Source organism: Lampetra fluviatilis, chromosome 33 (genome assembly GCF_964198595.1).
Source record: "Lampetra fluviatilis chromosome 33, kcLamFluv1.1, whole genome shotgun sequence".
In the NCBI taxonomy this organism is placed as follows: Eukaryota; Metazoa; Chordata; class Hyperoartia; order Petromyzontiformes; family Petromyzontidae; genus Lampetra; species Lampetra fluviatilis.
The window spans coordinates 770799-787854 of record NC_136307.1 but is presented as its reverse complement, the minus strand read 5'-3'; the positions used below and the strand labels follow the sequence as shown (position 1 = coordinate 787854).

General features: G+C 52.5%; 1 protein-coding gene across 1 annotated transcript in view; it reads right to left on the bottom strand.

The window, feature by feature from the left end:
• Positions 1–13113, bottom strand: part of SYT16 (synaptotagmin 16) — a 45429-nt gene extending 32316 nt beyond the window's left edge. Inside the window, exon 1 of the mRNA XM_078871701.1 lies at positions 12762–13113. Coding sequence (XP_078727827.1) covers positions 12762–12777 — 16 coding nt within the window. The 5' untranslated portion in view covers positions 12778–13113. The remainder of the gene's footprint in view (positions 1–12761) is intronic.
• Positions 13114–17056: the final 3943 nt, after the last annotated feature.

Below are 17056 nucleotides of genomic sequence, written 5' to 3'. Positions count from 1 at the left end.
ATTTGCCGAGTGATATTTGATCGTCTCGATGGGGGCGAGTCATCTGCGGCACGTGAGCCGCCACCGTTGCCTGCCGCTGTCCACGGATTTGAATTTATAGCGAGCGTGGTCGCTCCGAGTGAGAAGTCCAACGTGACCCCACTGCCAGTAAAACGCAGGTTGCCGTGAAACTCGAGAAGTAGAAAAGTACGAGATAATCCACGGAAGACGTTCAGCAACACATACGAAATACGAAAAAAGGACAAAACTGAAATGGTTTTGGATGTTGAGCAAGCCTTCCGCATGCCCTAAATTTGCATAAAATTTTACCCCCAACAACTTGGTGTCAAATAAGTACATATACGCCCCTAATTTATAACCATTAAAGGCTTAACATTGCAGAGGCGTATTTCCTACGTCCTGTCAAACAATACTCGGTGGTCAATTAATAAGTGCAGTCCTATTCCAAATAATACAGAAGAGGTAACATTTGTGGAAATTAATTGCTCTAAAGAATTTGTTGATGTCAGTGCGAGTTTACAAAATACAAACAAATTACGTCTACATTTTCAGACTGATGCAGAATAAAAGCAGTCGTTTTCGGGCACTTGTTGTTTGACAATGCTGGGAAGGAGCCTTTGGCAGAGCGTTGAGCGCACTGCAAACCGGGCAACCCGAGTTCAATTCCCAACCACGGCGGAGATCAGCGGCAAGTGGTATCTGAACTGGTCTTGAGCACGCCACTGCTTCCCTGATCTATACTGACCAGCGTGGTGAAGTATGGTCAAACAATGCCCATGATTGGCACACCCTCAGAAGGTCTGTTATGCAGTAGCGAATTGATAAAGGAGTGTAAGATATTAATACTTTATTTGGTTATTATTACAATATAAGTTAAAACGGTCACATTCGGTCATGGCATTGTAATGGCCATAGAGTGGCATTACACATTCGTTCACAGCTCACCTGTCCCCATCCACCACGTAGCAGATGGCCCGCCGTGTAGCCTTACAGCTCTGAATGGAAAACAGTAGATGCATGACCAGCCAGGCCATCACCCTCGACGACAGAAGATTTCGTTTCGGTAACGCGACACTTCACCGTTCCAGCCACGCCATCGTTTCTCTGCCTCGGCCACAGCCGCCCTCTCTCTCGCTGTGCCTGTACCTCCAAATCGCAGGCTGAGAATGTTGCTTTTCATCTCGTGCTTCCTCCTAATGATGCCTGTCACCATTTTATACGGTAGCCGGTTCGTGAATAATACAAAAGGGTTTCTGCGATAGCCATTGCCGCTTCCTCACTGCGATTCACGTACGACCGATCGCCTTGCCGCTGGAAGCCAGCTACACACCGCTGGAAGTCAGCTACACACCGCTGGAAGCCAGCTACACACCGCTGGAAGTCAGCTACACACCGCTGGGAAGCCAGCTACACACCGCTGGAAGCCAGCTACACACCGTTGGAAGCCAGCTACACACCGTTGGAAGCCAGCTACACACCGTTGGAAGCCAGCTACACACCGTTGGAAGCCAGCTACACACCGTTGGAAGCCAGCTACACACCGTTGGAAGCCAGCTACACACCGTTGGAAGCCAGCTACACACCGTTGGAAGCCAGCTACACACCGTTGGAAGCCAGCTACACACCGTTGGAAGCCAGCTACACACCGCTGGAAGTCAGCTACACACCGTTGGAAGCCAGCTACACACCGTTGGAAGCCAGCTACACACCGCTGGAAGTCAGCTACACACCGCTGGAAGCCAGCTACACACCGCTGGAAGTCAGCTACACACCGTTGGAAGCCAGCTACACACCGTTGGAAGCCAGCTATACACCGTTGGAAGCCAGCTATACACCGTTGGAAGCCAGCTACACACCGCTGGAAGTCAGCTACACACCGCTGGAAGCCAGCTACACACCGTTGGAAGCCAGCTATACACCGTTGGAAGTCAGCTACACACCGCTGGAAGCCAGCTACACACCGTTGGAAGCCAGCTACACACCGTTGGAAGCCAGCTACACACCGTTGGAAGCCAGCTATACACCGTTGGAAGCCAGCTACACACCGTTGGAAGCCAGCTACACACCGTTGGAAGCCAGCTACACACCGCTGGAAGTCAGCTACACACCGCTGGAAGCCAGCTATACACCGTTGGAAGCCAGCTACACACCGTTGGAAGTCAGCTACACACCGTTGGAAGCCAGCTACACACCGTTGGAAGCCAGCTACACACCGCTGGAAGCCAGCTATACACCGTTGGAAGCCAGCTACACACCGTTGGAAGTCAGCTACACACCGCTGGAAGTCAGCTACACACCGCTGGAAGCCAGCTACACACCGCTGGAAGTCAGCTACACACCGTTGGAAGCCAGCTACACACCGCTGGAAGTCAGCTACACACCGTTGGAAGCCAGCTACACACCGTTGGAAGCCAGCTATACACCGCTGGAAGCCAGCTACACACCGTTGGAAGTCAGCTACACACCGTTGGAAGCCAGCTACACACCGTTGGAAGCCAGCTACACACCGCTGGAAGCCAGCTATACACCGTTGGAAGCCAGCTACACACCGTTGGAAGTCAGCTACACACCGCTGGAAGTCAGCTACACACCGCTGGAAGCCAGCTACACACCGCTGGAAGTCAGCTACACACCGTTGGAAGTCAGCTACACACCGCTGGAAGTCAGCTACACACCGCATCTCACGATGCTCCATATTCACTTCGTGGTGATTAGACAAGAGCCTCTGGCCGAGAATTTCTTCTGACAATCTAACCATGCGCCCTAACCGCATACCCCAACCACGCGCCCTAACAATGTACCCTAACCGCGTACCCTAACCATGTACCGGGGGTTGAATGAAAACAGATGAACACAAACATGGCACTTGGGCAGCTCCACAAAAATGAGGCAACATCGTGGTAAAACACTCTAAATCATCCCAATAATGTGTATACGGTGTTACTCGATAGGGCGTTACTCTTGGAAAACATGGCTTACTCATGCAATAAAGTCGATGGTTTAGGGTTGATACAAACACGACGCTGAACGCACCGAAACATCATCGCAGCGAGCATGAAGGAGTCTGTCTGCCCGAGTAGTTTCAGCAAAACTTCTCCCTCTTTTAGAAAGCTGGACGAATACTTTCCTAAAGTAGAGTCACTGATTGGTTGACACGCCATCCCCATGGCCCCATATTTAAACTGCAATGATTACGTCATCAACCAAAAGGTTTACATCAATCTAGAATCAATCCTTTCCAGGGTTAGAATCTGAAATCACCCCAAAAGCATCCGATCTCATCAGATCTCGGAAGCTAAGCCGGAATGAGCCTGGAGATAGCGCTTGGATAGATGACCAGCGCACACAAGGCAGGCATTCGAGGTGGGTAGCGGAGGACCGCACACCAACAAACAACCCCCACGGTCCACACGGCGTGGGCGTGCCCTCATCCAGCAGCGGAGTAAAGGCTGTGCATGTACAACCTACAACTCACAAACGTCATTTGCGCAACTCTATGTATGTTCTTGCAGCAGCATGTATACAACCTCACTTAAGAGCCTCTTATTTTTGATTTAAAGCTTTCGTGACTGCAGGGATTCATATTCTTGGTTCTTTCGGTAAAGTCACGTAGAAGGGAAATAATAAAATAATATAAATATAAAACAATAAAAATTCTCACGACGTTTCGACTGCAACACAAGCAATCATCATCACCAGGTGTGAAATCGAAAGCAAGAAAATTTGAAAAAAGGTGGCGGTTTTTCATCACACCTGATGATGATTGCTTGTGTTGCAGTCGAAACGTCGTGAGAATTTTTTATCCTTTTATATTTATATTATTTTATTTTATTATTTCCCTTCGACGTGACTTTACCGAAAGAACCAAGCCTCTTATTTGTCAATGTCGTGAAACGGTCCATTGCTGTGGAACTCTCCTGTAAAGGTGACGACGTCAGTGGTGTTTTCCCTCGGCGAGGAAGTCACCTGCACGTCCTGACAGCACACTCGAAGACGAGCCACAGACGCGTGATCATGGCCACCCACTCTCCGGGCCACACAGTTCACCGCCGTGGTCTGCGCTCCTTCAACGGAGGACGACGTGGAGCAGAACAACGACACTGACACTCTCTTTTGAAGGCGTCTCGTCGTGGCAAGAGGGCCTCCGATAAGCACGGTTGGCTACGTACGGTGCTAAAGAAGTCCCACATACATATTGGCATCTATCTCCTTAACGTATTGCTGCGGCCATCACACGCAAGAGCAGAACTGCAGTCGATGAGCACCGACGCCGGATGGACGTGTGCGCCCTTCACAGCGACGGCTTGCGCGGCTTGCTGCTGCTGGGCAGGCGACGAGTGGAATGTGGCCGCCACTCCCTGCAGAGTGCCGCCTCGGCCCTGAGCGCTGCTGCTGCCGCCGCCGCCGCCGTCACCGCCACTTGTGGCAACCACCAGCCACCATCGCCATCACAACAACGCAAAGCACACGCGCGCGTCTCCACGGGGTATATTCTCATGCAAAAACGGACACGCTGCACGGACACGCATCGTGCGCGGTGCGTGTCACAGCCCCTGCGTCATTCCACTGCTGGGTGGAGGGCCCCCTACTCCACGTCGTGGGGTATCAAGGTGTACACAATGACCATACTTCACCACCCTTGCTTGGGTCAGTGCGGGTTGGTGATGGAAGTGGAGTGCACCAGTGGATATTGCTGCGCCGACTGCCCTGGACTGCTTACGACGTAGCCACCGCGCCCCGCAGCCTATAGCACCTGCTGCGCACCAGCACTGCCCAAGCTAGAGCCCTGCTTAGCTTCCGACGCCTGACGAGACGGCGCGCATTCCGGGAGAGGTGGTCACAGTGTCGCCCGCGAGTTATTCATGTCGGGCGGTGTCGACAGTCCTGACGAACTCACCGCTCTGCCACAATCCACTGCTGGATGAAGGCTCTGCCTCCACACGCCGTTGAAGGTCACGGGGGTGGGGTTTGTTTGTCCATACTTCACCACGCTGGTCGAGTGCGGTTCACATCTCGCCCTTCCCCACTGACGTTAGAGAGCGAACACGGCTCGCTTCTAACACGGCTCGCTTCTAACACGGCTCGCTTCTAACACGGCTTGTTTCTAATTGTTTCTAACACAGCTCGCTTCTAACACGGCTTGTTTCTAACACGACTCGCTTCTAACACGGCTCGCTTCTAACACGGCTTGTTTCTAATTGTTTCTAACACGACTTGCTTCTAACACGGCTCGCTTCTAACGCGGCTCGCGTCTAACACGGCTCGATTCTAACACGGATTGCTTCTAACACGGCTTGTTTCTAACACGGCTTGCTTCTAACACGGCTTGCTTCTAACACGGCTTGTTTCTAACACGGCTCGCTTCTAACTCGGGTTAACGAAGGACAATCTTCGACAGCCCCCCACACGGCTGGCTATCACCTTCCTCACAAGTCACAAGTCGACATTTCACAACAGACGCTACCAAAGCGACGCGACCAGCAGCTGAGCTCGTGACGCACACCACCGGTGTTGTGTCAACAAGTGCCATCATCGTCGTCGCCGCCGCCGTACCTCCTTCACTCGCAGCACACAGAGCCACCCGGTCCCTCCTAGCAGCTCGGGAGGGTCAAGAGGCGCACGGAGAGCGCCGTGGGCTCGAGACGGCTCGAGACGGCCCGCACGACTTCCTCCTCCTGCTGCTGCTGCCTGGGCAGGCACCTCGCCCTCACCTGGAGTCACTCGCGCGGGCCAAACCAACTCAGCCCTCACCCCCAGGGGGGGGGGGGGGGGGTTCTCAGGCACGTGGAGCAAACCAACTCCACCCTCTCCGCTGTGGGGGATTCGAAGTGTCTTCGTTAAACCTCCTATGCCACTTGGAGGTGTGTGTGAAGCAAAGCAACTCCGCTCTCTCCGCTGTGGCGATTCGAAGTGTGTGGAGTGAACCAATTCGGTTCTCAGCCAGGGGGAATTTCGTGTTGTGGGGAGCAACCGATCGTGGGAGATCGAGGGATGTGACGTGATGGGTGGATGGGAGGGATCGGGAGGAACGATCACACCCCCCACGCCTCCAGCGTTACAATGAATTGCTACGATCCGAGGTCGCGAAATGATATTCGTATTTTTAATTAAAACATTTCACCTGCTTGTTCCCTGGAAATGAAACACCTCGCTGGCAAGGGTGTCTAGAGTGCCGAGTGACACACAAACACACACAGCGATCGCGTAATGTCACGTACACACACATCTAAAGTGCATCACTTATGCGGGTATGGATGTGTACGATATTACACCTAGTCAAAACACGGAGATACATTCCCAATGAAACAGTTCACCCTGCCGGTTCGTGCACAGTGTATTCTGCGACAGTTGCACCCACGACGCGGCTGCAGGGGTCACGCGGGCCCAATGCACACGCAGCGCAATATACACGTAGGAATCTAACACGGTACATTCTAATACACACGATCCTATATATCGTGAGCGTAGGAATCGACACTAATGTGGCGATGCGTTGTAACAGATTTTGCATGTAAAATCGCAGCTTGTTGCCAAAATTCGCGGTTAGAATCCAACGGCCGCCCTGATTAATACTGCGGTTTGTATTTAGAAAATAAATAAATATTACACGCCGCCTGCTTCAGAGTGGACGTGCAAAATCTCGTTATATTTTTTTTGCGAGAGTAAGTTCCATTACGTACCGGCATCATAGTCCAAACTGTTCACATTCCAAAAGTACCCGCATATTAATAATGTTGGATGACATCTACGGTAACACTCATCGGAGACAAAGACACCCCGCACAGCCTCAAGAGGCTGTTGGAGCAAGTGCCGTCAGCGAGCCCTAAGAAGTCTGGGATGACACACGAGGGAGTGAGCAGGGCCGGATCATGGTCACGTGAGGCCCCTGGGCTCATGTCTTTTGGAGCCCCCCCCCCCCCGCTTCCTATGTTGGTGTCTTTCTTGCCTTCCTCCTCGCAAACTCAGCCACTAGATCGTCAAAATCTCGCTGTCTGACAAGGTCTGACTCTATTGACATGAGTGGCAATGAGCTGAGACGTGTTTGGCAACATGCTACTCCACAACTCGTTTTTTATTCTGTCTAAAAGGGAAAATGTCTGCTCACCCTGGCAGTTTGTCACTGGCAAAGTTAGAAACATCCCAAATGCCACAAACACATTGGGGAACACTGACTGCAGATTAAGTGCCTGCAACGTCTCAAGCAATTTAGATGGGCACTTCTCACCCTCTGAGTCAGACATGAAAGACTTGAATTGGATGAGTTCGTTGGCAAAGTTCATATCCAGGTCTGATGGATATGCAGCGGAGAGTGCATTTACCTTTTCCACTATGACATGACTGTTAGACACCTGATCTGACATAAACAGAACTCCAAAGAGACTGGTCAAACGCTTGTAACCGTCCAAGCGATGTTCAAGGCATGCCACCAGATTATCAATGAGCACACAAAATGTTTCTATTTTGAACTTCTCCCTCCCCTCAAGTGTCACACCTGGCTCTGAGCTCTCATCTGCAAATGTTTTGCGTTTCCTATTTCGCTGACGATCGTGCTTATATGACTGAGAGAAACCTGTCACATTGAAGGCTGCCCTTTCAAAAGCCTCAAACTGGTCTCGCTGTCCCGCCACAAAACCCCTCAACGAAGACAAAAACTGTGTTTGTTTTATTTTATTATTTTATTTCTAACTACGTGACTTACCGAAAGAACCAAAGAGTGTGGATTCCTGCAGTCACGAAAGCTTCAAATCAAGATTGAAGACAAAAGCTGTGCTTCTACAGAGATGTCAATGCCACTTTTGTGTAGGTGCATGCTTGTAGCGTGGAACCGGTCAAGTATGACGTCCCAGAAATGTGCCATGAACACCATCTCGAAGGTGTCCAATATAGCACGTAGTCCAGCGGCCTCAATTCGAGTATCTCTCTTCTCATTATCATTAATGCACAAACCACCAAAGGCCTCTCTAATGTGGGTGTAATTTCTCCACAGTGCCTTGATTAACTCTGCCCGAGCACTCCACCGAGTACTGGACAACGATTTGAGTGCCAGTCTGACATCTGTCTTCAAAAGACTTTCCCCCATCTGTGTGTGGATGAAGAGAAAAATGTCTACATTGACTGCAACATGTAAAAAAACTCGTCAGCCTCTGGGCTACTGCCATCTAAGGTGTTAACACCAACTAGGTTAAGTGAATGCGCTGCACAGGGCACATACTCTATCAGAGGGTTTTTTTGTTTCAGGTGGGCCTGTAGCCCATTGTATTTTCCTGACATGTTGCTTGCATTGTCATATGACTGACCTCTACAGTTTGAGAGGTCCAACCCAAGGCCCTCCACCATCAGAGTCACACAGTCTGCTCAACTTGTACCAGTGTGGCTCTCGATTGGCTCAAAGCCCAGAAATCGCACCACCACATCCCCGCTGCTGTTAACAACCCGGAATATGGACGTCAATTGGTCCACATGTGACAGGTCTGGGGTGGAGTCAACAATTATTGAAAAATATTTGGCATCCAGAATCTCATCTGCTATTGCTTGGTGAGTTTTCTGACACATCAGCTCCATGAGTTCCTCACACATTGTCGATGACAAACAGGACACTGTGCCTCTTCCTTTTCCGCCAAACCTTTTAATGTGTTCAGCTAAGAATGGGTCAAATTGTGATGGCTATTCCAGGATGCCAAGGAAATTACCGTTATGAGTTAACTCAAACCGTTCATCATCTCCCCTAAACGCAAGTTCTCTTTCACCCAATAACTTTATCACTGCTACAACTCTTTTCAAAATGTCCCTCCAGTATTTACGTTCCCCATCAAGTTGCTGCATGAGATCTGCATCTATAGCACTGCCCCTTGTCCGCTGGTGCAAGGCAAGCATGCATGATCTGTGTTCTGCACTCTTTCAGAGTGCTTCCAGTCACTAAACCCCTGACTAAAGCCACCGAGCTTGCTGGAGAACAGTTTGCATGCAAAACAGTGCACACAACCTGTTGAGGGTGAGTACAGTAGCCACTGTTTAGAAACCTTCTGCCCATTTGGCAATATACAGTTCAGAAGTTCATTGTTGAAACTTCTCGTCTTTCCACCAAGTGCTCTATCTCGGACTGACGCTGGGTGTTTTTCACTGCGGGTTTGGAAGGGGGCTGCTCCTCATTCAATAAGCACTGACTTAACAATGTCACTGGAAGTGCTTTGCCATAATGTAGGGTCAGTGACCTCATAGCACCAGGAATGGCTTGGTTGCTGATTTAATTCTTGTGAACTGCCCAACTGCTCCTGAGGTGGAAATTATGGTTCTTGTATACCATCAGCTGTTGAGGGTTCGCCTTCAAAGGATGGCTCTGGGGGAGTGACAACATTGCTGGAAACTGAACTAGTGTGAGTTCCTTCCTCACAGCTGACAATAGTGCTGCTGTCACACATTGTAAGCGCTGAGGGCTCTGGGGGGCCCTAGTGGTGAGCTCACGCTACGAGCACCCAGGGGCCTCGTGGTCAGCTTGCGCTGTGCGCACTGAGGGCCCTGGCGTTCAACTTCCTTCGGAGGTCTCGGGCCACGCACCACGCGCGGCCTGAGGCTTGGAGGCCCCTGGCAGTCCGAGGCCCCGGGGCACTGGCCCCGCTGGCCCGGCCCATAATCCGGCCCTGGGAGTGGGTAGCCAGCACCAGGCCCTGCCGCACTTGTACCCCAGTGCTGCTGTTTACACACGGAACCAGCTACACTGTTTTAAGGCTGAGTCGATCTAGGAGAGGCCTGTGATAAATTCAGGTTCGTTGCGCTACAACTGCTGCCACGCGGATATACATGCACACGTGCAGTACACACACACATCACACACACACACAGGTGCAGCACACACACGTGCAGTACACACACATCGCACACACACACAGGTGCAGCACACACACACGTGCAGTACACACACATCACACACACACACGTGCAGCACACACACACGTGCAGCACACACACACGTGCAGCACACACACACGTGCAGCACACAGACGTGCAGTACACACACATCACACACACACACGTGCAGTACACACACATCACACACACATGTGCAGCACACACACACGTGCAGCACACACATCACACACACACACGTGCAGTGCACACACATCACACACGCACGTGCAGCACACACGCACGTGCACGCCCCGGCGTTGTCCCACCGCTCCGTCTCTCGCAGTCACCCTCGTCGGTTCTCCCGAGACACAGAGACGCAGAGACAAAGAGACAGAGAGAGTGGCACAGAGACACCCTGGCCGATTCTCACGAGACACAGAGACACAGAGACACAGACACAGAGACACACTCGATGTGGCCTCTTACAGGAGGCGTCACTAGAAATAGATGACGACCGATGGGCAAGACCGGTGACAGAATGGCAGCCCAAGGAGGCAACGCGCCTGAGACGATGACCACCGCCGCAGGAATGGGACAAAGGGGATCGGTTCGCGTGTCGGAATTGAGGCGAATCGTGCCAGCACCGCGCCTGTGAGTGATGGCCATGGTTTGGGGAGACCTTCACCTATAGCGGTGGCCGGGACATCGTGTTGGGGAATGAACACGGACACGAGATGATGCCTGCTGCACTCAACTGTGCTGCAACTCCACAGGGGACGCGTGGCTGCCTCGCGTAATGGCGCAGTGAAGTGCGATCCATCACTCACATCACCGATACTTTACCAACACACGCTCCTGCATGAGGTACACGCGGACTCATCGGTCGAGCACAAACGCCATGGAATGGTTTTCCAAATCCGATGAAACTCGTCGAATAAGAATGTGTTCCGTGTTGTCCGTAAAATACCACGTCCCTGACCCGTGTCAGGTAACATATACACGTAACGGTCCTCAAATTACTTTCTGATTTCGAGCTGCTTTCACTCGAGCCTGCTCTCATCCGACTCGTGATTCAATCACTTTGATCCCGATGCCCCTTCAATAACTGCCTAAGTTCACATACAATGATGTTGTTTTCGTATGGGCCCCTGTGATAGCTTTAATTGTTGAGAAAACGTATTCTACCCAACTTGTGCTCTTTCTCATCCTCATCTTGAGCCACACTTTACCGCCTTCTTCATTACGTTATTATATCATATCCTGTAGTGACATTAATTGGTTGCTAGAATGACTATGTTATCAGCAGACCTTGTCAGCGTAAGTTATGAGAGGATTATTTTCTACGAAATATCGAAAAACATTTCCATTTTTCGCATTTAATTTGGGCTACATGATTAAATAAATAGAGTAAAGACATTTAACGTAACTTCCATTGGCCACGATCCAGTTACGATACATTTACGCACGTCATCAGCTGCAATGTTAGCACATTGAATAATGTGCATATATTGAATAATAAGAAAAGTGCTTTGATATAAATGTAAGTGGCATGCGTTAGGTATTTTACATGCACCCTGTAGGCGAAGTGTGGTCACTGATGAAGAGCCATCGCAAAGTTCCACCTCGCCAAGCAAGACTTTACCATCTGGCTATCCAGCTTCCAGCAATGCCTCATCCGACGCATATAACACATACACACACTGTGTACACACACGTACACATACTTAATTATTATAAGTTGTGTTTATGAATACTGGCAGATATGTGAAACGCTCAGATACGTGAACATACATCGAAAATTACGCTGACACGATGTACAGATACTGCACTGGGTTGTGGGCGGTTAATTGATCACGGTGGACACGTGACGGTCAAATATGCGACGCTGCCTGCCGCTGTTCGGATTTACGTCGCTTCAACGTTCGCAGCAGGGGCAGGCGGCATGCCCTGGCGTGAGGCGCTGTCCGTGGTGCTGACGAGGTGCTGGCCAGCACAGTCCGCAGACATCGGCAAGAATCAGAAATTTAGCAAGAATCAGAATGTTGTATTTATCCTGGAAGAATCCGGTGAGCCATGAAGCCACCCACCCCCTCGTGTGCAGTTCCGGCTTTCATGTGCACTTCTCGCTCACAGCACTTGCCCCAACAGTCTTTTAAGGCTACACGGGGGATCTTTGTCTTTGCTACGCTGCGCCACTCCACGGGCACTCTTATCGACCTAGAAGCGAAGCAAGCAGCGGGCAGCAGCAGCGGGCAGCAGCGGGCAGCAGCAGCAACAGCGGGCAGCAGCAGAGGCAGCAGCAGCGGCGGCAGCGGCGGGCAGCGGCAGCAGCAGCAGCAGCAGCAGCGGCAGCAGCAGCAGCAGCGGGCAGCAGCAGCAGCGGCAGCAGCGGGCAGCGGCAGCAGCAGTGGGCAGCGGCAGCGGCAGCAGCAGCAGCAGCGGGCAGCAGCAGCAGCGGGCAGCAGCAGCAGCGGGCAGCAGTGGGCAGCAGCGGCAGCAGCGGGCAGCGGCAGCAGCGGGCAGCAGCAGCGGCAGCAGCAGCGGGCAGCAGCAGCGGCAGCAGCGGGCAGCAGCAGCGGGCAGCAGCGGCAGCAGCGGGCAGCAGCGGGCAGCAGCGGGCAGCAGCGGCGGCAGCGTCCCGCCGCGATGAAGTCCATGGTGCAGGGCAGCGGGAGGGGGGGGGGGTCCCTCTGAGCCCCGGTGACGCCCGATCAGCCGTGGCGACAGCGGCGGCACTCGGCACGCGGACACGGGGAGTGCCGTGGCCACCCGGGGAGTGCCGTGGCCACACGGACACCGACGCCGAGAGAGAGGCGGACGCGCGCGCACAGACACACGCAGAGCACAAGGTGCGCACAGACACACACACAACGCGCGCAGGCACAAGGCAGGCACAAGGCAGGCGGGCTACTTACTGTCTATAGCCATCATCTCTCGCCACTTTGGTTACAGCTCATGGGGGGGTCTCGTCTGTTGGCACGAGTGGGGAACACACCGATGACGAATCACGCAATGAAATCAATCCTTGGAGGACGAGGTGGGAGAGGAGGGGGAGACGCGTCTCACGACAGAGAAGAACGCGGCGATGCCCCTGCAGGAGCTGCTAAACAATGAGACGCGCGTCCCAGCTGCTGCTGCTGCTGACGCTGGGTCCAGCGACCGGCAAGCCACACACATACTGTAGCATACAGTGCCGATGCGCCTCTTCCGACGAGGAGGAGGAGGAGGCGGCTGCTGTCCGGGCGAGGCTGGGGGCTGCCGGGAGCCGTGAGCCGTGACGTCCATCATCGGCGCGGCCCTAATGAGCCTCGCGAGTGCGCGAAGACGCCGCGCGCTGGCCAGCCAGTCCAATAGGGGAGCCTCGCGCAGTGCCTTGCTGGCGGCTGTGGGCTTACCTATCGGCTGTATCTTTATACGTGAATAACATAAGGAGAGATGGTTTTATGTTTTGTACAACGGCGTATAAATGCAACGCACGGTTATGTAACACGCAATGCAAAAATAAAACTATATAATATATACATACAAAGCACAATATATTTTATACACACACCAGAGAATTGTTCCCAAAATGCAATTATCATAATCATCAGCTGTGAACAATCTACTACTGGATGAAGCAGAGTCCAGGTGACAGCGTGGAGGCGCTGTCACCTGGACTCTGCTGGGGGATGTATTCACGAACGCCACGAGTAGGGCGAGCACAGGAAGGCCCCCAGGTATGAGTGCAGGCGAGACAACGCGGGGCTTGCAGCATGCACGAGATGCTGGTCTGGTGGCAGCTGGCGGTCAGAGCCACCGAGGCTGTGGCCATCGCGGCCTCGCGTTAATCTTCCCCAAGGCGACGTCGGTGTCGCGATCCTGGTCGGAGGAGAGAAGGCGGAGGCGGTCGAGGACTTTGTGTCGTGACGCAGCGAGGTCCACAGGCAGGTGTTTGGTGGGCTACGGGAACCACGATGTTAGAGGAGAGAGAGAGATGCGTCTGGATGTAGAGAGTGTGGTATTGGAGGCACGGGTGCTCTATCCGCCTTACTGTGCGGATCTGAGAGCAAGCAACAAGACGCCCAGCGGCTCAGAAAGGAGTCCGACACGGATGCTGGGAATTCCGCGACGCAGAGTCCGGATGAGAAGAGGGCAGGCGACGGCTGTGGGTGTGAGTCGGCGTCGACTGTTACGCTGGGTGGGTGGGACGCGTGCAGGGTGGGTGGGGGGCCACACGGACATTGCAGGGGTCCCCCACGAGTCCGGGACCCAGGGGAAGAGGAGACCTGAGGGCGGATGTCGGGAGACGCTCACGGCTGATCCTGGAGGTCGCACGTGGGCCGTGCAACTGCTGCGGGTTCTAGCGGCAGGTTGGCGGCAATGGCGAGGTGTGGTGGCACCGCCAGCTGGTGACATCTCTTGTATTGGACACAGTCAGCATCTCACGCAATGCTGCTGTGCAACAAACGGTGCCGCGCCTGCACACGAGACGGTGCAATTGATCCATCCCACCGAGCACTCGCTGCCTTGCATGGCTCCCACTGCGTCAGTTATTCAATGGCGCTTCCATGGACCATATAGGATGCATTATTCTTTAAATCTCATTCTGATAGTTTTTCTTTATGATTTCTGGAATCAAATTGAGTCCAGCTAGGTCCTGTAAGCACTGTAATAAAAACAAATTGTGTCTCTCACAATGATGAGTTCACAAGCCGTGAGGGCTTTGGCAGAATGGAGCTCAACATGTAGAGTCTGGAAGGGAATCTGAACGTGCTTCATGCAGACTCACGCTCAACGCAGTCTTTGCAGGGACTGCATATCCGAACCCTGGCTTAAGCTTAAGATACTTGAGTCTTAGACAACCCTTACCGGATTTTATGTTTTTGTTCAGCCAATATACCCTCAAAAGATGGATGTGTTCTCATTTAACACATTTACATCGTTCCTTGGCAACATCGATTTCCAATCCACAATTCTATGGATTAGTCGTGCTTAGGGTCCCCCAATGTCTGTGATTTTCCTTTGACCACTTGCAATCTTTGGCAGGCTTCACACGCCTCCACAGTTGATCAAATCCATGAACAATTACTCCCATTCGCCCCTGCATAATTAACCCTGCCAGGTGATGTAAATTGGAATTGGCTTATATCCCTTCCCCCACCTGCTTTAAATGGTTCAATTTCTTTACCCTTTATTTCAGAGTCTAACAGCGCCCACGGATCCAGAAGACGCCACCGTGATGGATACAATCCTGACGGATATGCCTCGCTTCACTATGGCAGTCGGTAGTTTGGGTGAGTAACTCAACTGATCACTGCGTGACAACTTATATTTGGTCATCTAAATATCTGCAACCCCTCCACTTGCAAATTACTCCAAACAAAATCGTTTAAAACGTTCAACTTCCCATGTAAACAAAAAAAAATCCTCCACCGTACGAACTTGTTGGCCTCCTTTAAGACCTTATTCCTGAACACCCTCCACCGACACGATCCACTTAACATGTCAAGGGTTATGAACGTGAACATCCTTGGATCACGCCAATTATATTTGATCAGACCCACTGCGACCAAAACGTCATAAAGCTCGGCCCCGTCTCGCAACATAAATTCCGTAACTCAGAATTTAAGACCTCTTAGAAACAATTGTAGCACACAAATCAGAAAGGCAAAAATCAAATTACTTTTGCCAACGAAGGGACAGCTTCTAAATCCAACCCTAATCGTCGTGGACTGCGGAAGAGTTTCTGCTCCACGTGTCCGAGCAGGCGACAAGCACGACACGTTACTCTTTGGACACGTTGCCAATGCTGTTGTTCATTGCTGTACGAGGTGTTGCTGTACGAGGTGTTGCTGTACGAGGTGTTGCGTTGGAGAAAAGTCCTCCAGCTTACTCTCGTCCGCCTCTTTATTTCCAATGACAAAACGCGGGCGTCAGACACATACACACACACACACGCGTGTCAGACACATACACACACACACACGCGTGTCAGACACACACACACACGTGTCAGACACTTACACACACACACACGCGTGTCAGACACACACACACGTGTCAGACACACACACACGTGTCAGACACTTACACACACACACACGCGTGTCAGACACACACACACGTGTCAGACACATACACACGCGTGTCAGACACACACACACACACGTGTCAGACACATGCACACACGCGTGTCAGACACACACACACACACGTGTCAGACACATACACACACGCGTGTCAGACACATACACACACGCGTGTCAGACACATACACACACACGTGTCAGACACATACACACACGCGTGTCAGACACATACACACACACGTGTCAGACACATACACACACGCGTGTCAGACACATACACACACACGCGTGTCAGACACACACACGCGTGTCAGACACACACACACACACGTGTCAGACACATACACACACACGCGTGTCAGACACACACACACACACACGTGTCAGACACATACACACACACGCGTGTCAGACAGACACACACACACACGCGTGTCAGACACAGACACACACACACACACGCGTGTCAGACACAGACACACACACACACGCGTGTCAGACACAGACACACACGTGTCAGACACATACACACACACGCGTGTCAGACAGACACACACACACACGCGTGTCAGACACAGACACACACACACACGCGTGTCAGACACAGACACACACACACGTGGGGGAGCGGTAGTGTAGCGGTTAGCGCGCTGCGCTTCGAACTCGGCGGCTCGAGTTCGATTCCAGCTCACGGCCAACACCAGTGACGATTATCTGAATCAGTTCTGGGCCTCCCCTAGGTAGACTCAGCCCCAAATGAGTATCTTGTGCAATGTGGAGAGACAAAGGCGGCCGGGCGTAGTGCTGGCCACCCACCCAACGCGTGTACCGTTCCAGCCTTCATTGCTAACATCACTTGCCCCAACAGTGGGTTAAGGCTACACGGGGGATCTTTGTTTTTGTTGCCCGACGCACACGCGCGCCTATCCCGACTGGGCCGCTTTAGATCTAGACGGGAGCGCCCTTGCCCGGACCCTGCCCGAGCCAGGGTGGGCTGCCAAGCTTGCGGCAAGATCGCGCCTCGCCCATTCCTCCCGGCCAAACGGCGACTCGTGAGTGCGCACGCATGGGTCTGGTAAAACCTGTCTACGAATGAGTCCCCCCCTCCTTGCGTCTGCGTCGTGGGGGGAGGTCTGAGT